General features: G+C 43.9%; 1 protein-coding gene across 15 annotated transcripts in view; it reads right to left on the reverse strand.

Moving 5' to 3' along the window:
* IQCA1 (IQ motif containing with AAA domain 1) overlaps positions 1–25,782 on the reverse strand; it is a 230,963-nt gene that overhangs the window by 177,763 nt on the left and 27,418 nt on the right. For 12 of the 15 annotated variants that reach the window (XR_005554642.1, XR_005554640.1, XR_005554639.1 and 9 more), the window contains exons 3-5: positions 23,110–23,229; positions 19,190–19,381; positions 844–915 (exon numbers count right to left, since the gene is read on the reverse strand). Coding sequence is in view for 10 of the 15 variants with exons in the window: in XM_039326226.1 (XP_039182160.1) it covers positions 844–915; positions 19,190–19,381; positions 23,110–23,229 (384 nt within the window). In the remaining 5 variants the exon portion in view is untranslated. Of the gene's footprint in view, positions 1–843; positions 916–19,189; positions 19,382–19,949; positions 20,075–23,109; positions 23,230–25,782 lie in introns of those variants that run through there. The other 3 variants (XM_039326229.1, XM_039326227.1, XM_039326228.1) reach the window with 3 other exon arrangements.

Consider the following 25,782-nt stretch of genomic DNA (forward strand, 5'->3'; position numbering starts at 1 on the left):
TTTTCTTTTTTTCTTTTTTCTTTTATTTTTTTCTCTTGCTCCTTATATCTTTTATCTCTATTTTTTATACTTCTTTTCCTCTTTTTTCTTTTTTATTCTTCTTCTTTCTAAGCATTTTTTTTCTTTTTTTTTTCTAATAGTTATGCTTTTTACATATATACATTATTGTTAATTATTTTATAAGTTGTATAAGTATTGTATTTAGACTTACTTATGGTTTATATTCTTCTTTTTAAGATTTTAAGAAACTTAAGAAATTTTAATTAAGCCTATATTCAGCTCTGGGAAGGTCGAGGGAGGGAGTGGGAGGGTTGGGGTGGGTTGGGTAGGGTTGTTTTTCTTTTTTGTAAAATTTTAAAAATTTTCAATAAAAAAAAAAAAAGTGAGTCCCTGAAGCTAAGAGTACACAAGAGTTTGGGTCTTCCTACTCATTGTCCAGTACCTTCACCACAAGAACATTCTGGTTTTTTTTCCTAAGTGGCTGGGCACATTTGAAATAAAGCATTAAGTCACCCATCATTTATGGCTTTTAAGGGAGCCTATGTGGATTCACATGGAGATGATTTATTATAAAATAAGGACACTTGATATGTCAGTTTTTATTTTTATTTTTTTTAAAACCCAGATGGGCCAAGGACCTTGCCAGGTCCATCACTGCCACTCTATTGTCTGGCTCCTACTCTTAATTGATTCAGATGCATAAATTTCCAGTATCAACATGCTGGTTTTTTGCATAAAGATTTGCTCTTAATCACTGTGTTGTATAGTATACTTTTGCAACTCTCATTTTATATTAATCAAAATTTAATTATTACTCAAAGAAGAAGATAGTTAAAGATTTACCATGCCTAGAAATACCATTTCTTCTTCTCTAATTTTCAAAGTTTTCTTCCACTGGGTGTGTCCACGCCAAATCTGTATTGTGAAACCAAAAGGTATTTAATTGCCCTTCTTACAGTTTCTTTTACTGCAACAAGGGAAAAAATAAACAAGAAATGAAAAATGGATTGTATAAATTATATAAACAGAATAGGACTAATATCCATCTTTCCTTCTCAGTATATGGTATAAAATAATTTGGAAGCTATCCTCAGTTGATTCTGTTGACATTTGCAGACTTATTTTTATTCCATTCATATTATAGCATTTCTATTTCCTTTCATACAATTTTATAGACATGATACATAAGATAATGTGTAAAGAACATCAGTTCAGAACCACTTCTTTTTTCTTTAAACTATAATATACTGAATTAAAAGAGAATAAAAGAATTTATAGAAATATAAATTGAATTATTTGAATTCATAAACATTTTTTCAAAAGTATTTTCATATTCAATCATATAGAAGATATTGTTTTAACTTTTGTTCTGATTATTGGCTCCCTTAATGGATATAAAGTACTACTGGACATTTTTTCCTGAATTCATTTAAATTAATTACAAGCCTTTTATGGCATGCCTCAAATTACTCTGAAGAATTTCACTCTTAGCTTGCAATTGACTTAACTGCAACTCTTTTTCTCAAACTTATTTGTATAAAATAGTAAATATGATCTGAGGACATCTCAGAGTAACAAATGTCTCCTATGGCATTCTTTATAATTGATGAATATATGAATCATTGTTTTTAGCTCTTTATAATTCAATTCAATGAATTACAAAGAACAGAAAATTACAGTGTCCTTGCTTGGGGGCAAGAAGGAATTCTTCCAAACATGTTTTTTACAGCCTTGGATAGGATGGTATAGGTGGAAGAAAGCTACCCAAATTTTCTTCTGGACAGCTCTCACTAAAAATAGTTAAAAACACACAGCTTTCCTGAATATATCTATATAAAGCAAGATAAGACTATAACTGTTATTATTTACAAATTATTTATAAATTCACACATATTTAAACACAAACACAAATACATATAATCTACAAAATTATTTATATATTAAATATGATAAATATAGAAATTAATTCTCATTGGCATTATATGCTGAGGATAGCACTATGGTTTATTTCTGATTTTCACCCTTTGATTCTGGCTCTGATGCACTTGATTAATCTATTTGATATTATATTATTTGGTCTAATTCAGAGATTTATTCTTTACTATACTAAATAATTGTTGTAGTTATAGATAAAATGAATTTATTAAGTATTTTTATTTGATGTGACATTTCTAAAACTTATAATTGAAGGAATCAAGATGCCCTATGGAAATCCAGAGTCTGGATGAAGGCAATCACTACAAATACTTGGGCATCTTTCAAAGTGACAACATCAAGCATATTGAAGTTAAGAAAAAGATTAGAAGTGAGTACATCAGAGAGTGAAGTCCAAACTCAGCAGAGGCAAAATCACCAAGGCTATTAACACTTGGGCAATTCCAGTCATAAGATATACAGCTGAAATAGCAGGCTGGACTCAAGCAGAACTAAAAATACAAGATAGGAAGACTAGAAAAATAATGACAATGAATCATGCCCTTCATCTACGCAGCGATGTTGATAGACTACTTACCAAGGAAAATAGGTAGGTATGGAGTGTTTCAAGTGTTGGAGAAGAAAAAACGGCATTGGAAGAATATCTGAAGGATAGTGAAGAAGATAAATTGAAGCTAGTAAACCAAGAAGGCCTACTGAGTACTGGAGAGACCAAACTGGCTTACAAGAAAGACCAAATGCAGAACAGAAAAAAGGGATGGAAAGACAAACCATTACATGACCAGTACATTAAAAAAATAGCAGAGAAAATAAATAATAACAAGACCTGTCAATGATTAAGAGCAGGAAAGTTGAAGGAAGAGACAGAGTGGCTAATTCTGGCTGCACAACACCAGGCCATAAAAACAAATGCACACAAACTCAGGACTGAGAAGATGTTGTGATTCCATGCCAGCCTGCGATCCTGGTAGTTGAGTCTGGGGAATCAGAGGAGGAAGAGGAGGAGGGGCCTGGAGAGCCATCAGAGTCAGAGGGAGGCTCTGATGAGCTGCAGGACTTACAGACTGATGAGGAGGCTGGTCCTTTCACTTGTGATCGAGCTGAGAGCCAGCTGTGCTGGGAAGCTGAGTCAGACTCGGAGGAAGCACAGCTGGAAGACTTCAAAGATGCTCGTAAACGTAGGCAGGTTACACAACTAGGACAGAGGGAGGCAATGGCGCGACTCCAGGGGAAGAGGAGAAAGCAGTGAGAAGCCATGCCTTGGGGGCTGCGTAACAAAAAGGGAATATGTGGACAGGGCTGGTTGCTGGAGGAAACTGTTTGCAAAGAACTTCAGAGTCAAGAGATCATGGTCTGTTTATTTTGTCTGCGAGTTATTTCTTGTTTGACTCATGCTCCGTTGTTGCTTTTGGACAAGGTCTCCATTGGAAAAGTGTTCTGTTGCTTTGGTTTTCTGCGACAATTATCAGGTCTGTAACTCAAATAAAAAGGTTTTATTTTCCAGTGTGTTAAAAGAGGGGTTGTCTGGGGAAATAACAAGGACGTACATAGGCTAGGACAGAACAGAAGATAGCAACAGACAGCAAGTGCTGCCTCTGAAGAAGAGGCTGAAGAAACAGTTCTTCACCTGGTCAGCTGCTACAAGAAGATCGCAAAAACTGACTACAAACAATGGCATGACAAACTAGCAACAATGGTGCTGTAAGGACCCACCCCACTTTGCATCTTAAGACAGAACTCTTGGAATATTTCCAACAGGCATCTTTATTAAGAGAAGATGGTTGCAGGCGTTCTAGACAGGACCTGAAGGCACCCTACCATTCAAGGTTTTAAGTGTTCCCAAGCAGCCCCCCCATCCTACCGTCCTTCCAGCGACAATCCCAGGCGTTACATTTTCACCCCCTTTTCCTCATGGTCGGCAGAAGGGAGACTTCAGAAAGGAGTACATGAAAGGTGATGGCCATATTGTTATGGTCAGTCCTCTTGGTGGGATCCACATTCAGTCCCTTTGAAGTTTTAATGAAGGAAGTGAGAGCCATAAAACCCCTTTGCTCATCCCCCTTCCCCTTCGTAGTATGACAGAATCCAGAGAATGCAGAAATGGGGTTTTCCATAGTTGATAACTAGAGATGAAATATAATTGGATTCTGACATCCTGCTCCCATAAAAATAAGAGAGATCCACCTAAAAACAAAACAAAACAGGCATAAAAGTTAGTCTGGCTTGTTAGGATACTCTGTGTGAAACTTCTTTAATAGCCTCGGAGCTCTGACATGACGTTTATGGACGCATTCATTTTGTGAGGCAGGGAGGTGTTTCCAGGCAACTAGGTACTGAGTTGCTCCACGATATCTCCTAGAATCTAGGATTTTCTTTATCTCGAAATTTTGTTCACTCTCCACCATGATTGGAGGTGGGGGGGGATTTTTGGCCATAACGATGGCAAAAATTGATGCTCTCTTTTCAGCAAAAATGAAAAATTGGGTGTATTTGCCTGACATTTTTGGGTAATTCTAATTCTACTGTTACTGGGTTTATGATTCTTTTAATTGGAAAAGGCCCTATATATTTTGGTCCAAGTTTTTTACAGGGTTGTAGGGACTTTAGGTATTTTATAGATAAGTACACCATTTCTCCTATAATGAATGGTGTAGGCTCAACCCTTTTTTTATCGGCTTGTGCTTTGTATGCCTGCCTAGCTTCATCTAGTGCTTTTCCAACTATTGGCCAGGTGTTTTGTAATTGTTCCATCCATTCTTTCAGTGATGGGAATGCCGGGTCGTTTGGGGTTAATTCTGGCATGGGACTGAAACTTTGAACGGTAGCTATTTGAAAAGGATTGTAACCTGTACTGGAGTGGACTGCATTATTGTAGGCAACTTCTGTGAAATGGAGTAGATCCGTCCAATCGGACTGTTGGAAATTAATAAAGCATCTGTCAGAATCCAATTATATTTTATCTCTAGTTATCAATTATAGAAAACCCCATTTCTGCCTTCTCTGGATTCTGTCATACAATGAAGGGAAGGGGGTGAACAAAAGGGGCTTTATGGCCCTCACTTCCTTCGGTACAACTTCAAAGGGATTGAATGTGGATAGCACCAAAAAGGCCTAATCATAACAAAGGGGGCTATTACCTTTCATGTAGTTTTCTCTGAAGTCTCCATCCAGCCAGCAGTAAGGAAAAAGGGGGTGGGAATGTAATGCCTGAGACTGTTGCTGGAAGTAGGGGGGGATTGGGTGGGGCTACTGGGAAACCCCTTAAAACCTTGAATGGGAGAGCTTGGACCCCAAGTCCTGTCTAGAACGCCTGCAACCATTTTCTCTTAATAAAGGATTCCTGTTGGAAGAATTATTCCAAGAGATCTGTCTTCTTAAGATGCAAAGTGGGGTGGGTCCTTACAGCATCTTAAATATTGCTCAAGTACCGAGTGACAACGTTCTGTTTTCCATCTCCTTGTGGATGCTGGCTAGATGTCAGTCCCTGAGTGGTCCCTAAGAGGGATAAAACTTCCTTCCAAATGCAGACATAAATTGCACTCCCCTATCGGATATGATGCGTTGGGGTGCCCCATGAAATCTGTAAATATGCTGGACGAAAAGTTTCGCTAAGGCTTTTGCGGTGGGAATCTTTTGGCAAGGGATAAAGTGCACCTGTTTGGAAAACAAGTCCGTGACCGTCCAGACAACAGTATTCCCATTGCTTTCTGGCAATTCCACTATAAAATCCATGGCTATTTCCCTCTAGGGGGCTGAGGGATTTGCCACTGTTTGTAATAGTCCTGGCGATTTCCCTTGCAACCTCTTTGCAGTTGCACATTTTGGGCAGCTGGCCACGTAGCTTTCTATGTCCTTTTTTATGGATGGCCACCAAAATTGCCGTTTAATTAAGTGTAATGTTTTTACAAATCCAAAATGCCCTGCTGATTTTGTGCCATGGCAAAGCTCATGAATGTGATTCTTTGGGTTGTTGGTATATATAACTTTTCCCCCACCCAAGGCAGCCCGTCTCTCATAGTGCACACGTGTTTATTTTTCTGGAACCATTCATCTGTTTCCAAACTTTTCTGGAATTCAATTCCGGTTTGGCTGCCCAGCTGTGGTTTTAATTTAGCTTGGGCTCTGGTGGATACTGGTGCTGCCAGTTGTGATTCTACCATCATCGGTTTAGAGTCAGTGTCTCACGTGCTGTTATATTGGGGCATGCAAAATAGTGCATCTGCCAGGAAGTTCTTTCCCCCTGGCAAATGCTTGAGCGTAAATTGGAACTGGTGAAAATGCTGGGACCAGCGGGCTTGCTTGGAGTTGAGCTTCCTGGGTGTTTTCAGGGCTTCCAAATTTTTGTGGTCTGTCCACACCTGGAAAGGGATTTTATTGCCTTCAAGGAACTGACGCCACATGAGTAATGACCAACGTTTGCCTCTTTCTCTCACACGGGCCAGCGCTGTTCCGTTTCCGTGAGTTTCTTGGATGTATACACACAGGGTTGCAATACCCCTTCATTGTTTTCTTTTAATAGTACAGCCCCCACTGCCATATTACTTGCATCCGCCTGTATTACGAAGGGCTTATCCATCTCTGGATGCCTCAGTACTGGTTCAGCAGAAAAAATTCTCTTTAATCTCTCAAAGGCTGCTTGGCACTCCATTGTCCATGTTAGTGGCTGGCTAGGTTTTACTGAGGATGCTCCCTTCGTTTTTAGTAAGTTCGTGAGGGGCAGGGCTATCTGGGCAAATGAGGGGATGAATTCGCAGTAAAAGTTTGCGAAGCCCAGGAAACTTTGCAGTTGCTTTCTTGTGTGGGGTGGTGCCCATTCTAATACTGCTCTGACCTTTTCTGGGTCCATTTCAATGCCCTGGGGGGGATATACGATAACCTAGGTAATCTATCCTTTCCTGGTGGAATTCGCATTTCGAGAGTTTGGCATATAGATGGGTGGCTCACAGTTTCTTTAAAACTGCTCTGACAAGGTTGACATGTTCCTCTTTTGATTCGGTGAAGATAAGAATGTCGCCTAAATAAACCAGGACCCCTTAAATAGGTGCTCCCTTAGAACGTCATTGATTAATTGCATAAATACTGCGGGGGGGCCCTTGTAATCCAAATGGCAAAACTTTGAATTGGTAGCACCCCATGAGGCAGTTAAATGTGGTCGTACATTCATCCCCTTCCTTAATTCTCACGCAATAGTAAGCTTCCCTTAGGTCTAGTTTAGTAAAAATTTTCCCTTTCCAGAGGTGTGACAACATGTCCTTCATGAGGGGCAAGGGGTATAGGTTGCTTTCACTGATTGTATTCAGGGATCTATAATCCATGCATAAGCGTAAAGAGCCATTCTTTTTCTCTCTAAAGAGGACTGGGGTGGCCACTTTAGGTTTGGCTGTCTCAATGAACCCCCTTTCCATTTCCTCCTTCTTCTTTGGGCTCATGAAGTATAATCTGAGCTTCAGAAGTTTTGCCCCAGGCTTGAATTCAATGGCACAGTCCGTGGGTCGGTGGGGGGGAAGCTCATCCGCCCTCTCCTGACTGAAAAGGGGCATTGTCTTACCCGAACGCCTTTTCTCAGCATGATGATGTAGAATCCACCGGATGGGTAATTTCAGCCTTCTTGCTCAGAAGAGATTAGGTCAGAACTTTGGCCACGCCTCCCTCTGGGTGTGTCTTACCAGTTTTGATGAGGCAAAGCATCCCTGACGAAGTCTGGCACAATGGCTCCAATCATCGTGACACCTGCCTAGACTACCCTAATGGGAGGGTGTGGATTCTACATCATCATGCTGAGAAAAGGCATTCAGGTAAGACAACGCCCCTTCTCCAGCATGATGAGTATAGAATCCACCGGATGGGACATATCAAAGCCGCTCATGTCCCTACGGGGGGGGGAGTCTAGGCTTGAGTCCCCTGAGAAGAAACCTGTTGTAGGACCTGTCTGCCAAACGCAGCATCCGCCGCTGCAAACCTATCTATCCTATAATGCCTGACAAATGAGGAAGGGGAGGACCACGTTGCTACTCTACAAATCTCCTCGACCGAAGCTTGTGTAGACCAAGCTGCAGACGCACCTGCGCTGCGCGTCGAGTGAGCCGTGATGTGTGCAGGAACTGGAAGTGACTGCAAAAGGCCCGAGCAATGCATGCCCTTATCCACCTACCAATGGTTGAAGATGAAACCTTCTGACCCATGGCAGAGGGTTGAAAAGACACGAACAAGGCCTCCGACTTGCGAAAAGCCAAGCTTCGTTTGACATAATGATGCAGAGCCCTGCGCACATCCAATTTATGCCACTGTCATTCTAGACTATGTGAAGGATTTGGACAGAAATTTGGAAGAACCAAGTCTTGGGACCTGTGAAACAAGGTATTAATCTTAGGAATGAAGAAAGGGCCCAATTTGAGAACCACCCTATCCTCGAAAAAGGTGCACAAATCACTCCTAACTAAAAGTGCAGCTAATTCCGAAATCCTTCTAGCCAATGTTATGGCTACTAGGAATGCCACCTTCAAAGACAGAAAATGAAGAGAACAAGAGCTGAGAGGTTCAAACGGAGGAGAGGTCAGAGCCTGTAACACCCTAGGCAGGTCCCAAGATGGGTAGCGATGAACCGCAGGCGGTCTAGCGTTAACCGCCCCTTTTAGGAAAGCACTAACTGCCAGATGTTGCGACAAAGGAACCAAGTTGTCACAGGTAAGGACTGTTGACAGAGCTGCGACCTGCCTGCGGATGGTACTAGGTGATAAACCCTTGTTCATACCTTCCAGCAGATAGTCCAAAATATTAAGGATTGTGAACGAGAGCGGCCTGAGATTTTGTTTAGTGCACCACGTGCAGAAGTTCCTCCATGTGGCATCATAAATCCTATTAGTCGAGGGGCACCTTGAGGCTTGAATCATCGAGATCACCCTGGGCGAATAGGATTGCCTAGCTAAACTTTCCCGCTCAAGTGCCAAGCGGCCAACTGCAGTCACTGTAGGTCTGGATGTTGAAGATTCCCTTGGCTGAGAGCTACTCGGTCCGGGGGAATCCTCCACGGTGGCGAGAGCGATAGATCTACAAGGTCAGGAAACCACGGATGCATTGGCCAATGTGGAACAATCAAGATTATCTCCGCCCTTTCCTGAATCAGCTTGCGGATGGTTGCCTGTAACAACGGAAGGGGAGGAAAGGCATAAAGCAGGCCCTCCGGCCACTGGCACCAAAGGGCGTCCGTTCCCTCTGCTCCCCGTGTCGGGAACCTGGAGAAGAACCTGGGAAGTTGAGTGTTCGACAGGGAGGCAAAAAGGTCCAGATGTGGATGACCGAACCTCATCGAGATATCCCTGAACAGTGCCAGGTCCAGTCGCCACTCCAAGTGGTCTACTGTGACCCTGCTCAGGGAATCTGCTTGTTGATTCGCCTCCCCCAAAATGTGTTCCGCCCTGATGGACCCCAGGTTGGACTTTGCCCATAGACCTAGATCCAAGACCTCCTGCATGAGCGACCAGGACCGGGTCCCTCCCTGCTTGTTGACGTGAGCCTTGGCCGCCATGTTGTCTGTCAGAATCAGGACGTGATGTCCCGTCACTAGGGAGGAAAACTGTCAGAGTGCTAAGTTTATGGCCCTGAGTTCGAGGCAATTTATATTGTGAACTAGGTCCGACCGGGACCACTGTCCCTGGGCCAGATGAGTCTGAAGATGGGCACCCCAACCGAACAGACTGGTGTCTGTAGTCAAGGTGAGCTTGACTTGAAGATGGTCCCCTTGGTCACTGCGGATGAAGCCCACTATAGGAGGGATAGCAAAGTGTGATGGGGAACCCTGACCTTTCTGTTGGAGGAACTGAGATTCTGTTTCTGAAAGGGAAGGAGGAACCACTGAAGGCTTCTTGAGTAAAGCCTGGCCCATGGAACAATCCCCATGCAAGAAACCATCTTTCCCAAGAGTTGAGACAGCTGTACCAGGGGCACTGCTTTGTCCCTCCGAACCTGATGTACCAGCTTCCTGATGCTCACCTGATGTTCCTGTGAAAGATAGACCTTGCAAATGTCTGAATTTATGATCACCCCAAGATGTAGGAGGCGCTTTGTGGGGATCGTGTGGCTCTTTTTGAAGTTCACGGAGAACCCGTGAACCTGAAGGGTTTGTATCGTGACTGCCAGGCCTGACTGGGCTGACTGGAAGGAACTGGACTGAACTAGAATGTCTAGATAGCATTGCACGCGCACCGGCATCATCCTGAGGTGAGCTGCCAAGCCTGCCAAGATTTTTGTGAAAACCCTTGGAGCTGAAGATAGACCAGAGGGAAAAGCTCTGTATTGGTAATGAGGGAGTGCGTAACAAAACTGAAGGAATCTGCGGTGTTCTGGAAGTATCGGGATGTGTAAGTATGCCTCTGTCAGATCTATGGAGGAGAGGAAATTCCTTTTCCTGATACTGGCGAGGATGGACTTTAGGGTCTGCATCTTGAACCTCCTGTAGGTCAAGAAGTAGTTCAGACCCTTTAAGTCCAGTATTGCCCTCCATCCTCCTGAGGCTTTGGGGACCACAAACAGAATGGAATAAAACCCCTTTCCTTCTTGATCCCGTGGTACTGGTTCTATGGCTTTGATTTCTGTCAGATGGGAGATGGCCGTGGCTACCAATTTTGCTTTCGTTGCGTTTCGTGACACCGGACAGTGTATGAAGTGGTCTGGGGGAAGAGAGTAGAACTCTAGGGTGAGACCGTACTTGACGGTTTCCCTGACCCAAGAGTCGGTGGTGGTCGCCTCCCAAATGTCACTGAACAACGCCAGGTGACCCCCGATGGGAGAGACTTCCTTGGCGTCACTTGGACCACCTGTATGGGCAGCCACCCGATCCCCGGAAGGGGCGTTTGGATTGAAATTGACCCTTGGCTCCCATGCTCTGGCAGTCTTGTGGACGATCCTGCCTGGGGAAAAGATCGCGAGCCTCTTGACCAATCCCAGGACTGCCGTGCCTGAAAGGGCTGCCTCCACTCCCAGGGACCACTGGGATAGAAGGCCTGCCTACAGAACTCCTGCTGGGGCCTCCTATCTGACCGTTTGGAGGGGTGAGCCAGAATCTTGTGTTTATCCTTGCCCTCAATAATGTGTGGTTCAAAAATTGGTCCATACAACTGTGTACCGCTATATTTGGACATGGACAGACGTCACTTTGACTTCAAATCCGTTCTCCACTGTTTCAGCCATAGTAACTACGAGAGGCAACCGTGGCTGCAATGGATCTGGCAGACTACCTGGTTGAATGTAGAGAAGCGTCTGCCACGTACTCTGAAGCGGCCACTAGCTTCCCTAGTGTCTGATGTGTCCGAACCTGATCCGGTGGAACAATTGCCTGCAGTTCGCGAAGCCACATGATTGATGCCCTGGCGAAGAAAGAGAATGAAGTCGCGGCTTTGATCGCCCATGCCAAAGCCTGGTGCGCTCGGCAGAGGGAAAGTTCAAACTTCTTGTCCTCCGCCTTCATGGCCTCAGACATATTGTTCATATTAATAAAGTTGGAAGGGACCTTGGAGGTCGTCTAGTCCAACACCCTGCTCGGGCAGGAAACCCTACACCATTTCGGACAAGTGGCTGTCCAGTCTCTTCTTAAAAACTTCCAGTGTTGGAGCATTTACTGCTTCTGGAGGCAAGCTGTTCCACTGATTAATTGTTCTCACTGTCAGGAAGTTTCTCCTTAGTTCTAGGTTGCTTCTCTCCTTGATTAGTTTCCACCCGTTGCTTCTTGTCCTGCCTTCAGGTGCTTTGGAAAATATCTTAATTCCCTCTTCTTTATGGCAGCCCCTGAGATATTGGAATACTGCTATCATGTCCCCCCTTGTCCTTCTCTTCGTTAAACTAGACATACCCAATTCTCGCAACCGTTCCTTATATGTTTTAGCCTCCAGTCCCCTAATCATCTTTTTTGCTCTTCTCTGTACTCTTTCTAGAGTCTCAACATCTTTTTTACATCGTGGTGACCAAAACTGGATGCAGTATTCCAAGTGTGGCCTTACCAAGGCATTGAAGAGTGGTATTAATACGTCACGTGATCTTGATTCTATCCCTCTGTTAATGCAGCCTAGCACTGTGTTGGCCTTTCTGGCAGCTGCAGCACACTGCTGGCTCATATTTAGGTGATTGTCTACTAGGACTCCGAGGTCCCTCTCACAGTTACTACTATTGAGCATGGTGCCACCTATGCTGTACTTGTGCATTTGGTTTTCTTGCCTAAATGTAGAACCTTGCTTTTTTCACCATTGAATTTCATTTTGTTAGTTAGTGCCCAGTGTTCAAGTCTGTCCAGATCTTTCTGTATCTTAAGCCTGTCTTCTGGAGTGTTGGCTATTCCTGCCAGCTTGGTGTCGTCTGCAAATTTGATGAGTTCCCCATCTATCCCTTTGTCCAAATCGTTGAGGAAGATGTTGAAGAGCACTGGGCCCAGAACAGAGCCTGGGGGCACCCCACTACACACTTCCCTCCATATAGATGCAGTTCCATTGAGGACCACTCGCTGAGTATGGCCGGTCAGCCAGCTATGGATCCATCTGGTGGTGGTTCTGTCTACCCCACATTTTTCTATCTTGTCAAGTAGTAGGTTGTGATCTACTTTATTAAATGCCTTACTGAAGTCCAAGTAAATTATGTCCACAGCATTCCTCTGATCCACTAATTTTGTCACTTGGTCACAGAATGCAATAAGATTTGTCTGGCATGATCTATTTTTGACAAACCCATGTTGGCTTTTAGTAATGACTTTGTTTGCCTCTAGTTGTTCGTTGATTCGTTGTTTGATTATCTTTTCCAGGATCTTCCCAGGTATTGAGGTCAGGCTGATAGGTCTGTAATTTCCTGGATCCATTTTTTTTTCCTTTTTTTGAGGATGGGAACTACATCAGCTCTTTTCCAGTCCTCTGGTAGTTCCCTCTGTTCCAGGATCTTTGAAAAATATAGTTCAGTGGCTCCGATATCACATCTGCCAGTTCCTTGAGAACTCTGGGGTGTAATCCATCTGGTCCTGGCGATTTGAACTCATCTAGGCTGGACAGGTGCTCACTAACCATTTTCTTGCCTATCTTAATTTGTGTTTCTGTTTTGTTTTTTATGGCACTATTTTTGATAGGTTGGTCTGTTTTTTCCCTTTGTGTAAAGACAGATATCCCCTGGAACAGCAGAAGTGGAAAACAAAGAAGTCAGGGGAGTATCAACAGAAGGCACCTCCAAGAGGGAAGCAAATGAAGGAGAAACATTGAACAGTTTCTTCTCTTTATTATTAGGAGAAGGCAGAGTGGCCAGAGATGACCACTGTTTCTCCACTGTAGTACGGAAAACCTGTGGACAAGGAATCTGCTTGTCCTCCACCACCTGCTCAGAGAACAAAGGGTTAGACTCCTGACTGGTGGAGGTAGAAGATTTCTCTTCCTGTACCAAAATGAGGTTGACAGAGGTAACGGCCTTTAACAGTAGAGACCTGAAAAGAGAAGGATCAAAAAGCCCCAAAGTTGACGCCTGTTCGGGTGCTGCCTCCTCATCCTCTGACATGGGCATGTCAGCTATCTCCAGGTCAACAGACCCCTCCTCCCCTAGCTGGGAAGAAGTCTCAGAAATGCCTGAACCAGGGACTGTGGTACGTCCCATTTGAGAAGGAGTTATAGAAGGAGGTGGTGGTGGTTGAAAAGGTCGTTGTCCCCTAGAAGACATGAATTGCATAAACGCATTGTGCATGAAAGTCTGAAACTGATCTGACCACATGTCCCTTTGTTCCACAGAACTAGCCTCAGCCTCACCTGGAATAAACGTGGCCTCAGGGCCTTGATGAGTAGATGATGAGGAGGAGCGAGGGGGACCAACCTGCTCAGTTTCCCCCTGTGGAGACCAAGCCCTTGGGACATCATGAGAAGGTACAAATGGAGGCTCAAATGGAGAACTGTCCAATGGAGCGGGGGAAACCACTTCAGCTTCACTGGACCTGAGCCTTTGGGCTTTGAAGAATTCCTTTTCCAGCACCAAATGTCTCCTCAAGGCCTCTCGCTTGGCTGACTTTGAGGGCTCTTTGGTAGAAATGTGTTTTGTCTTGGCCTTTTTCTTTTTCCCCGCATCCAAATCAGTAAATCTGTGCTTTGTTTGTGCGGGGGGAATACCAGAGCCCTGTGATGCCTGGGGCGAGGAACTGTCTGCCATTGCAGTCTAGATAAACCGGGTAGGAGATATCCAGAAGTGGGGGGAACCCAAACACGCAGATCTAGTTGACAGAGATGGAAAACCGATCCTCACTCTGCACAACAGCAATGGCAAGAACAGCCAGACAGCTCCCTAGAACTGCCTGTCTAGGCCTGTGACAAATGCCACATACTAATAGTAACAGGTGAAGTTAAATAATTCACCTTCGCTCAACTCATCCCAGAAACGAGGATATGTGATAAACACACAATGAGTAGTTAGAATAATAACACACAATACAGCTCAGGAATAAGTCCTGTGAGTCTTCTGATGACACACTGAAACTTCCGCCCCGGTGAAAGGCGTGCAAGGCAGACCAGTAGCGAGAAAAAAGGCAGGCCTCAGCGCATTAGCGAGGAACACGAGGTCCCTCAAAATAGCTTCCGTGCTCAGTGACACACTCAAAATGGCGACTGCCTAAAGACACTCTCAAAATGGCAGCCGTTGATGACCTATTCAAAAGGCAACCACCCCAAGGTACGCGGTTAAAATGGTGACCGCGCATGTTTAGTGCCTTCACACCAAAGAGGGGAGTAGAAGGGAATCGAAACCCCCGTCCGAAACTGCCTTTAAAGAAACAGCCGATTTAAATAAAGCCCTCTCCCCCTGAAAGGCACTTGCTGTTAGTCGCACAGACTCCGCTGCGATGCAAATTTTGAAGCCGAAAGAAGCCTCGTATCAATGAAGCCGAGAGGGAAGTCCCCAAATGCCTGAGTCTGCGAAGACTCTGATCTCCGAAAGCCAGCTGGTTGGCTGGTCCGCTCCTCCGCTGATCTGCTAATTGGGAGCTGAAAGCCCCCACTTGCAAGCGGCCTGCAGCCTTCTCCACAGGAGCCTGCTAGGCTCGAGGCCAGAAGGCCTAAGACAATTTCAGAGTTCAATTTTGCCAACTGATTCTCAAATGAAAAATAACACAAGTTAAATACAGCCATATAAGATTAAGGTCAATTAGATCCAATTAGAAAGCAATTAAAATCAATTAACCTAGCCTAGCTAAGGAGCCAAAAAATCTGCGCCCTACTGAGCCTGAGACTAAGTCAAAACTGGGAAGACACACCCAGAGGGAGGCGTGGCCAAAGTTCTGACCTAGTCTCTTCTGAGGAGGAAGGCTGAAATGACCCATCCGGTGGATTCTACAGTCATCATGCTGGAGAACTTCAGCAAGATCTCTGTATTCCTCTGGTATTTCTGGTAGTCCCTTTTCCTCTCCCATGGATGCTTTTTCCGTTCTTAATTTTGGTAGCTCCCCTTGGGATTTTAAGTCCATAGGGTCCCCTTTTGGGAAATTGATTTCTGCCATCCTCCAATTCACCCAGGGGTTCCATTTTTTTAACCATTCCATCCCTAGGATCATCGGGCATTCCATGCCTGGGGTCACTACAAACATTAGATCTTCCTCATGTTTGTCCAGGGAGAGGTGTATTGCTAAAGTGGCTAGGGTAGCTGGCACCCCCCCTACTATGGACCCATCTAACTGGCCAAATGAGATTGGTTGTTCCAGTCTCCTCAATGGAATGCCCAGATTCCCCATTAGCATCGGGCCAATGAGGCAGCGGGTGCAGCCACAGTCTATTAAGGCTTTCACCTTCATGGCTTCGGGCATGGGGGGAATTAATATAGTCACTGTCTTGAAGATGGGTGCGATGCATCCACTTACCAGGGGTTCGCCCTCTGAGCTGTCGTCTGAGGCATCCACTGGCCCTGCGGTGTACGCTGGAGTTCTTTCCCCCTTATGAGCCGAGGTGGGGGATTCCACACCCTCATCATTCTCATAGCAGGTTCTTTTGGCTTAGCTGGACACTTCCCGGATCTGCTGGCCGGTAATCTATCTGGGTTGTGCTGGGGGGCTTTTGAGCGGCATTCTACAACCCGATGCCCTTCTCTCCTGCACTTGAAACACCCCATTTGCTTTTTGGCCCTAGCCGATGGTTTCACTGGTTCACGTGTCAACTCAGGTGGTGAGCGGCTCCATTGTTTTCCTCGGCGGTGTCTCTTCAGTATGTCGATCTCTGCTTCCTCTACCAAGACGTACCATTCATCAAGTTGGTGTGGGTCCCCTCGGGGCAGGCAAGCGTCATATAAGTCATAATTTAGTCCATCTTTGAAATGGCTAAGAAGGATGTCTTCCGGCCACTTCAGTTTGCTGGCAATGGCCGGAATTCTTGCGTATATTCGGCTACCGGGTGTTTGCCTTGCCTCATCATTTTGATCCTTTCGCGGGCTTTGCGATCAGTCAGGGGGTCCTCAAATCGCCTTCTCAGAGAGGACATGAAACGGTTGAAATCGTTGAGCTCTGGGGCATTGGAGTCGTGCAGGTTCACCACCCAATCTGCGGCCGGCCCATCCAGGGCAGATTGCACGATCCGGATACAGGCTTTGTCGCTGGGGATGTGCCGCCCATATTCCTCCATGTAGCTGAGGACTTCAGTTAGGAAAAACCCCAAGCGTGTCGGCTCCCCCTTGAATCTCACGTCCAGCGGCGAGAGTCTTTGAATAGATCAGTGCTTTCGTTGTCGGTGGTAGTGTCTTCCATCCAGATTGCCATCTGTGGGTTGACAGGGAGTGGGGACTACTGGATCAGCAGACGTCCCCGGGGCTGCAGGTTCCACTTCCCCCTCGGTGTCTCTCCCTTTGCGGCTCCAGCAGCTGGGGCGGCCGTAGGGCTCAGAATACTCCTCTCCTATGGAGCTGAGAGTTCTCTTCATCAGGTCGATAGCTTTCTCTAGGATCCAGCCCGAGTACGGTGCCCAGCTCCCTTCCACTTGCGTGCAGGGATTTTCCCATCTCCTGCTTCCATTCTCTTTGGTTGCCCCCCCGTCTCAGAGTCACCTTTCTTGATTTATTTTCCCACTCGCCTTTCTTTCCAACGCCCGTTGACCACCGAGGTTTGTGGCCCCATGTCTCCGCCACCTTTTCTCCTGAGAAATCTGACCTCTCAGATCCCAACATCTGGTAGGGTTTCAGTCGGGGCAGTGGCTCCCTTTCCAGGGAGTTTTCTCCCTTCCCTGCTCTGTCATCTGACATGGTAATTTTTGCAAAGTCCTGCGGCAAGGTTCCTCCTTCCAGGTGGACTAATTCTGCAGGTCCTGTCTAATGTAAGGACCCACCCCACTTTGCATCTTAAGAAGACAGAACTCTTGGAATATTTCCAACAGGCATCTTTATTAAGAGAAGATGGTTGCAGGCATTCTAGACAGGACCTGAGCACCCCCCATTCAAGGTTTTAAGTGTTCCCAAGCAGCCCACCCCCACCCCACCGTCCTTCCAGCGACAATCCCAGGCATTACATTTCCACCCCCTTTTCCTCACAGTCAGTGGAAGGGAGACTTCAGAGAGGTGTACATGAAAGGTGATGGCCATATTGTTATGGTCAGTCCGCTTGATGGGATCCACATTCAGTCCCTTTGAAGTTTTAATGAAGGAAGTGAGAGCCATAAAACCCCTTTGCTCATCCCCCTTCCCCTTCGTAGTATGACAGAATCCAGAGAGGGCAGAAATGGGGTTTTTCATAGTCGGTAACTAGAGATGAAATATAATTGGATTCTGACAGGTGCATTAGAAGATCTACAAGAAATACTATTTGCCTGCAAGCAAGAACTGGACTGGTGATAGAAAATGATCAGCCCAAGAAGAAGCTAAAGTGCTCTGAGATTTTAGAATTCAAATTGACAGGCACCTGCCACATAATATTCCAGACTTAACAACTGTCAATAAGAAAGATTTAAAAAAAGTCTGGATAGTGGACATGGCAGTACCTGGAGAGAGCAGAACAGAAGAGAAAGAACTGGAGAAGATAACAAAAATACAAAGATTTGCAAATAGAAATAGAATGTCTGTGGCAAAAGAAAGCAAAGGTAGTACCAATAGTAATAGTATCCCTTGGCCCAAAATAACTGGAGCACCATATGAACACCATTGGCATTGACAAAGTTACCATTGGTCAACCGCAAAAGGAAATATTACTCAGAACAGTTTACATCCTGCGATGATATTTTTAACACTATCAAACATCAACATCTGCTTATTCCAGGTTCTTGGGAAGGAGTCGATAGGTTGATAAAAATGTCAAATTCAGTTTAAACATCTGGCTGACTGGGCAACAAACAGTTATAATAAGTTTCCTTTTGAGAGGAATAATAAGCACTCTAAAATTAATGTAATTTCCAGATTAGTTTATATGTTGTGTGGAATTCTCATAAATATTTTTGGAAAAAACTCAGAATATTACTCTATTAATTTGTATGGGGTTTTTCATTTCTGAAGATAGCTCTGAAAACAACACAACTGTACATTTGTCAATTTTGGTTTCCTGAATCTTGAATTATGCATATATTTTGAGGTACTAAATTTTGGGTGTATATTCAAGAAGTAGAAAAGGAATGTGTAATTCACTGTGTTGCAGTGAATAACTGCATAACTGTGCAGTGAGAATAACGCTTCATTAAAACTATTATTTATTTCCCCCCCCCAGGGGAACTACTTTTGAACTACTTATCTGTTATATAGAAAATGTCACTTAGACTCTTAAAATGGATGCTTGGTACTTTTTTATTGCTAATAATCCTTCAGTATGGGAAAGATAAGTTAAAGTTTCTAATTATTTAGAGAAAGGATCCCCAACTCTCAGTCCACGGCCTGTTGGAACAGTGCTGTGCAAGTGGCGAGTGAGTGCATGAAGCTTCATTTGCACATAAACTGGATTAGGTTGAGAGTGCAAACCCGTCCTCTCCTCCACGCCACCGGTCCATGCAGCCAAAAAGATTGGGAACCACTGACTTAAAGGATTAAAAACCTGACATTACAACTTAAGAATAAACTGCTTAAAATATGCATCAATTATTAAAATGAAATACAATCATCCTTTTAAAATCATGTTATACATATATGTATGAGAATATATATTTGTTGTTTTATTTTTTCCCTTTTCTTTAATTAAACAAAAGTGAACAATAATATAAAAACAGATATGAACATTTTCCATAGATAGAACATTCAAAATAAATTGAATATAAAGCCACTTTTCAATGGAACATATTTCAAAGAAGTATATATGTTTTACCCTTTGAATGCACATTGCAGCAGTTTCAACATCTGGACTTTTTGTACCCTGAAGCCTGGCTAATCGTTCTCTCTTTTCTTCAAAAAAGATTTGCTTCATGAATGTAGCCCTGAGTCGGCCCTGTCGAGCTCGCTCAGCTATCTGAATTACTCTAACAGCTTCTTCTAAAAGCATAACCTTCACAGGTTTTTTCTGCAATATAAAAATGAAGTTTAAGAGAAAACTCAGTAGTTATTTTTAGTAAGTGCACCACATCAGTCCTGTAAGCAGGTATCATTTTGACCCCAGGATAATTCCAAATACATTATTTACCTCTTTTTACTTTGTGGGGGGGGGGAATGCATCTAGAATGCTTATTTATATTCTCAATCTTCTGTCCTTGAAGGAATACATTGACTGATTCATTTAAAGCTTTTGTATAGCTACCCAACTTGAACAATATGATTCTAGATCAGGGGTCTTCAAACATGGCCCTTTTATGACTTCTGGACTTCAACTCCCAGAATTCCTCAGACAGGCACGCTGGCTGAGAAATTCTGGGAGTTGAAGTCCACAAGTCATAAAAGGGCCAGGTTTGAAGACCCCTGTTCTAGATGGTACATAGTGGACCAAAGAACAAAGAAACCAAAACCAAAGTAAATAATACCAGCTAAAACCAAATATTTGGCAATTGGGTACAACATTTATTAGGTCCGTTGCAAACAGAGATATTTATCATCCTAATCTAAATGCCAGAGGAAAAAAGTCTTGTTTTCATTACCTTTTTAAAGGCCTGCATGGGGCCAGCTATATGTCAGGAGATTATTCCAAAGGACAGGTGCTATCACAGGAAAGACCACTCCTCCAAAGTCCCTTAAGATTACTGTCAAAGTTCCGACTAATGGAACACTTCAAGAAAATTCCAGGAATATTTATTCTGAAAAAGTCTTTAATCATGGACACATTGTCAGCACATATTGAATGGATGCCAGAATCTGAATTTCTCTTGCTTGCATCTGACTTTTCTTGCTAAACCCCTCCCTTATTTTGCAGTCATAAGTCACATCTTCCAATTAGCCTGGAGGGCAAAGATTCACTTCCATTCCTTATCCCGCACTTTCCTTATAAATCTCCTCCCTTTCTATGTCATCTGAATTAACTCTAAAAATACCAGACAGTTCTGAATATCTTGTCAAAGCAATAATATCCTATATTAACAGGGTTGACAATTACATTGTTTTAAGGAGGAATCTAGAATATGCCCACCTTGGGCAAACAACACTGAGATAAGACATTCCTGGAAATAATCTGACCTTGTACCATATAAGTCTTTATAAGTAATAACCAACACCTTGAATTATATTCAGAACCCTGTAGGAAGCCAGCACAGGTCACAGAATAATGTCTCATATGGCCATGCCCAGGAATGCCCCAAACTACTGGTTCAGCTACATTCTGGACTACTTGTAGTTTCTGGATGGTCTTCAAGGGCAATCCTATATAGTGTACATTGCAATAATGCAACCTAGAATAACTAAGTCATAAGTAACCATGAACAGGATCTCCTATTCTAGATACTGAATAGTGTATAGCTATGTTGGTGCTTCCTTAAACACACACACTTTTTCCTACATTACAGCATAGTCACTCATCCCCTACTCATCTCCATTAAAGAAAAGTCCATGAAAAGTCAAGACTTATTTAAGGAGCTGCTAACAGATTTAGCAAAGTGAGCTCATATTCCTATGAAGCTTCTTTCCCACTACAGATCCAAATAGTTCCACCTCCTCATAATTTGTATGGAGAAAAAAGATTGTTGCCAAAAATTATAATTAAAGAGAAGAAGAAATAGTTAATTCTAAAAGATGCAGAGAAAATGTGAAGTATTTCTCAAATAGATAGAAGTGGAAGAATGAAAGCAAAAAGCAAAAGTTATCCCAAACATAAGCAAATGTCCCCCCCCCCCAGTGTAATGGCAGGCCCCAAAGCAAAGTTAAGAATATATATACATGGAAAGGAGACAATAAGGATTTGGGGACCTGACAGTGATTCATGTAACGTGTGTGTGAAAACTGCGTCTATGCTGCTGATTGGAAGAATGTTGTTACTGTTCTCCTATACAAAAGGAAAATTAGTGAATGTAAAAACAAACCTATACAAAAGGAAAGTTAGTGAATGTAAAAACAAAGAGATAGGGTCAACAGGGAAACCTGAGCAACATCTGGGAAATCCATGTGTAATATGCATATGTGCAAAACAATATTTTTGTTTGCTTTTCATCAAGTCTCAAGTCTCTGGTAATAACTAGAGCCGTGGCGGTGAACTTATGACATGCATGCCACAGGTGGCACGCAGAGCCCTCTCTGTGGGCATGTGGGTCATCGCCCCAGTCCTAGGCCTTCAGCTGGGTTTTATAAAACCTTTTCGCTTTAGACCTCTGCCATTGTATGCAAAGAAAAAAAAAAGATTCAATCAATCAATCAATTTTAACTTCTCGCGGGAAAACAAAATCTTGAAAAGTTGGAATTGATTGAACTTTTTAGTCCCACCCAGTCTGCCATTACCACAGCAGCCACGCCTACCCAATGGACCACGCCCACCCAGTTGGCCACACCCACCCAATGAGCCATGCCCACCCAGCATCCGACAATACATAAGTGGGTTTTGGGTTGCAATTTGGGCACTCGGTCTCTAAAAGGTTCGCCATCACTGAATTAGAGCATGTAGATGAATTTGTACAGCTGGGAAAAATGTTTTCTAAAGATGGAAAAATGCATGAAGAAATGCTAAAATGTACAAATGCTGATGCAAAGATGCTGTATGTGGACTGGTATGAGAAATATATTATTTTCACAGAAACAAAAATAGCTGCATAAACATGTGCTTCTGCTCCCCCTTTTACATGGGATGATACCAATGTCAAGAGAAATATAAATGTTGTATGGAGTGAAAATGTGTTACTTGGAGCTAATAAAAGAAGTGAAAAGATCAAGAATGTATGGGTACTAAACACAGAAGCGAATGACTGGTATGAACAAAGTACTGTATGCTGAAGTGATTTGATTATATAGAAATAATGAGGATTGCACTGGAAACAAACATGAAAGTAGAATGAGGGGATTCACAGGAAGATCAACCAATTTATGATTGAATGGAGCTCCCATTAAAGAAAAATATGAAAAGTTTAAATAACAAAAGACAATATTTAAAGGTGTATATGGGTATGTATATGTATATGCATATAGTTCAAGGGTATTACAAAATTGAGGAGTTTCTGCCTAGTCCCATAATTATGATCAACATCATGACATATTCTCTTTAATTATGATATTCAGATTTCAAGTAGTCCTTGCTTAACGATGGTAATTGAGATCAGAATTTCCCTCCCCAAGCAAGTGATTATAAAGTGTGATGTCACATAACTGCCTTGCTTAGCAGTCAATTCCAGCAATTCTCATTGCAAATGTTAAGTGAGAATCAGGTGTCTGTGGAATGGGAGCTGCAATGTGGCTGGGTGCTGCAGTGTGAGTGCAGCTGAATGGCATGAGTGAGCGGGGATGGCCAGGTGTTGTGGAGTGGTGGGCACTGTAGTCCAAGTGTGGACGAGAAGGTAACTGCCTGCCTTTTGGGATCTGCACTTGCTTTGCTGCCTGGGGGGGCTCCCTGGGAGAAAAAGCAGAGGAGCAATTTGTGATCTATTCTTCTGGCTTCCCCATTAACTTTGCTTGAGGAAAGCTGGCAAGGAAGTTGTTGTAACTGCAAGCCAGTTGCCAAGTGCCAAAATTGCAAACATGTGACTACCAGGATACTGTGACAGTTGTAACTTTGAGGTCATAAGTACCCTTGTTCAGCATCACTGTGACTCTGAATGGTCACTGAACAAGTGGTTGCTAAACGAGGATAACTTGTTTCCTCAGTTTATTATATAGATATATACTTACGGGTTCATCTTCATACATTCCGGCATCCAACATGATCTGAGCAAGGATTCTCTCTCTCTCTTTTAATACTTTAATTTTCTCCTTGATAAAGTACCTTGGGATAGGGATTTCAATGTTATCCTGTTGAAGAGAAACATATATTTTTACAAACTGTGTTAATTATGCATACAGTACCTTCCTTCCTTCCTATCTTATAAACGAAAGGCTCAGTGTTTGGATTAGTATTGCCAATAGTGCTATTTTCCCCCACAAAAATAACTTGGACTGAGAAAGTGCAAATGATCAAAAATCATCCAACCAGAGAGATCTGGGACCTGACAGATTACACCCCAGATGCCAACGCTGCAAACATTGGATGTTTTTGCTTTGACAATATAAAGAGGCAGCCTTTTCCTTTACTTTGCTTTGCTCTTAGAATTAGAAGATGCTGGGGGGAGGAGGAAGAATGTTTCCCCCGATTGTATTTAATAAGATAACAAATGGCGCGTTACAGAACAGAAGGGAAGCTTTGCCCTTCAAACTGATTGGAGAACATGATTTATGACTGCTAATTGGAGGAGGGAATTGTGCCAGATATTATATGCTGAAGGGAGGGGAATTCAGATCTTGGCATCCACCATACTGTGCTGACACTTTGTTTCACGATTAAAGACTTTTTAGGATAAACAATGCCTGAAAGTTCTTTGAAGTGTTTCGTTAGTCGGAGCCATGACATCATGCCAAGATCTACAAACTTTTTAAAACATCTAGGTGTCATAAACTCCAGTTGCTGCCCCTAAACTTAAGGGAAGCTGCCAAATTTTCAGGAGAAGATTTCATCATGGAGAAAGGGAAATTGCTTGAAGCAAACAGCCTGGCATCAGCTGCTACCCCGGGGAGCGACAGCCAGGATGTCGGGGGAGGAAGAGCTTTGGCAGAATTCCCAGCTGGAGAAAAAACCCAAGCAGCTAGGACAGCTTATCTGGACGTCAGACTGGACCCAGCCCAGCGGAGACCCCAGACGCCTCAAGACTGTCTTGCTGCCCTCAAAGACTTCAAAAGCAGAATGGCGGAGAGCTACCAGATCATCTGCCACTGAGAATTTGGGTGGATGGAAACTCCTGTCAGCAGACCAGACAGCCCTCCAGCCCCAGGAATCACCTGCCAGGCCCTCCAGCCCCACACAGAGAGCCCCAGCCCGAGGCCCCTGCAATAATGGGAAGTTTGGAAACCCCTGCAAGTGGAAGGGCAACAACCTCTGAGCTTGCATCAATTAATAGAGGCCTTGCGACAACTGGGGTGATGCAGAAGCCAGAAGAGCAGCAGGGGGAATGGCAACAACTCCCACCCACCCAACAATCAGGATGGGGCCAATGGTAGCTGGGAGTGCAAAAGCCACAGTTGGGGCCCCAGCAGCCAATGATGACTCCATCATTCAGAGCAACCTTTCATGGGGACCCAGAAAAGCAACCTGGTATTAAGGAGAAGCTTCCTGACATTGAGGAAAATCAACCAGTGGAACAACTTGCTTCCAGAAATCGTGGGCGCTCCATCTCTGGAGATTGTAAAGAACAGACTATTCTATTCTACTTCAAAATGAAAGTAGCTTAAAACAGCTGTATCATAACAGACCAATAATTGTTCTATTGTAAAGATAAGTGATGCAAAAGATGGGAAGAGCGTTTGCCTCCTCTGATAATTAACTATTTTTCTATATGGTAATATATCTGTTTATATACTAGAATATATACTCTATATACTAGAGCAGGGCTTTTCAACCGGTGGTACGCGTAGCACTAGTGCAGTGGTTCTCAACCTTTTTAATGCCGTGATCCCCAACCGGTCATAAGTCGAGGACTACTCAACCGGTCGTAAATCGAGGACTACTCAACTGGTGCAGCACCATTTGCAGAATGGGACTTTTGGCGGGCTCAGCAGGCCTGGACAATTCCTATTGGCTTTTGAAAGCCAATAGAATTAGGCTCTGTTCAAGAGAGTCTATTCTATTGGCTTTCAAAAGCCAATAGAATAAAAGGGAGTAGCACAGCTAAGGAAAAGGGGAAAAAAATGGCGGACTGTGTTGTTTGGCGACCCCCGTGAAATGGTCATTCGACCCCAAATGGGGTCCCGACCCACAGGTTGAGAACCACTGCACTAGTGGTATGTTGGCACTTAGCAGGTGGTACACGTACAACGGGTTGAACAACACTGTAAAAGAAGTGTAAAAAAAGTGTAAAAATGGATGAGGTGAAGTGGCAGCAGCGCCGCACAGGCTTGTGGGAAAGTCAGCTGGAACTGCACGTTGCCTGGGTCTTAGAGCCCAGGATCAAAGCATGCAGCTCCAGCTGATTGGCAGTTGCCTTGGGGGTGGCAGGCAGCCTCACGGTCTTCGGGTGAAGATTCAGCTTGAGCTGCATGACGCATTGCCTGGGTCCTGCTGAGAGCCCAGGATCAGCACGCACAGCTCCAGCTGATTGTGGGTGGTCTTCAGGCAGAGATTCAGCTGGAGCTGTGTGAGGCATTGCCTGCCTGGATCCTGCGGAGAGCCCATGATCAGCGTGCGCAGCTCCAGCTGATTGGGGGTGGCAGGCGGCCTCACGCAGTCCAGGCAGAGATTCAGCTGGAGCTACACGAGGCGTTGCCTGGGTCCTGCTGAGGGGGAGAAAAGAGAGGATATAAAGGGGGTGAGAGAAG

This window comes from Crotalus tigris, unplaced genomic scaffold, assembly GCF_016545835.1.
Source record: "Crotalus tigris isolate CLP2741 ecotype Arizona unplaced genomic scaffold, ASM1654583v1 scf7180000024340.7048381, whole genome shotgun sequence".
Classification (NCBI taxonomy): Eukaryota; Metazoa; Chordata; class Lepidosauria; order Squamata; family Viperidae; genus Crotalus; species Crotalus tigris.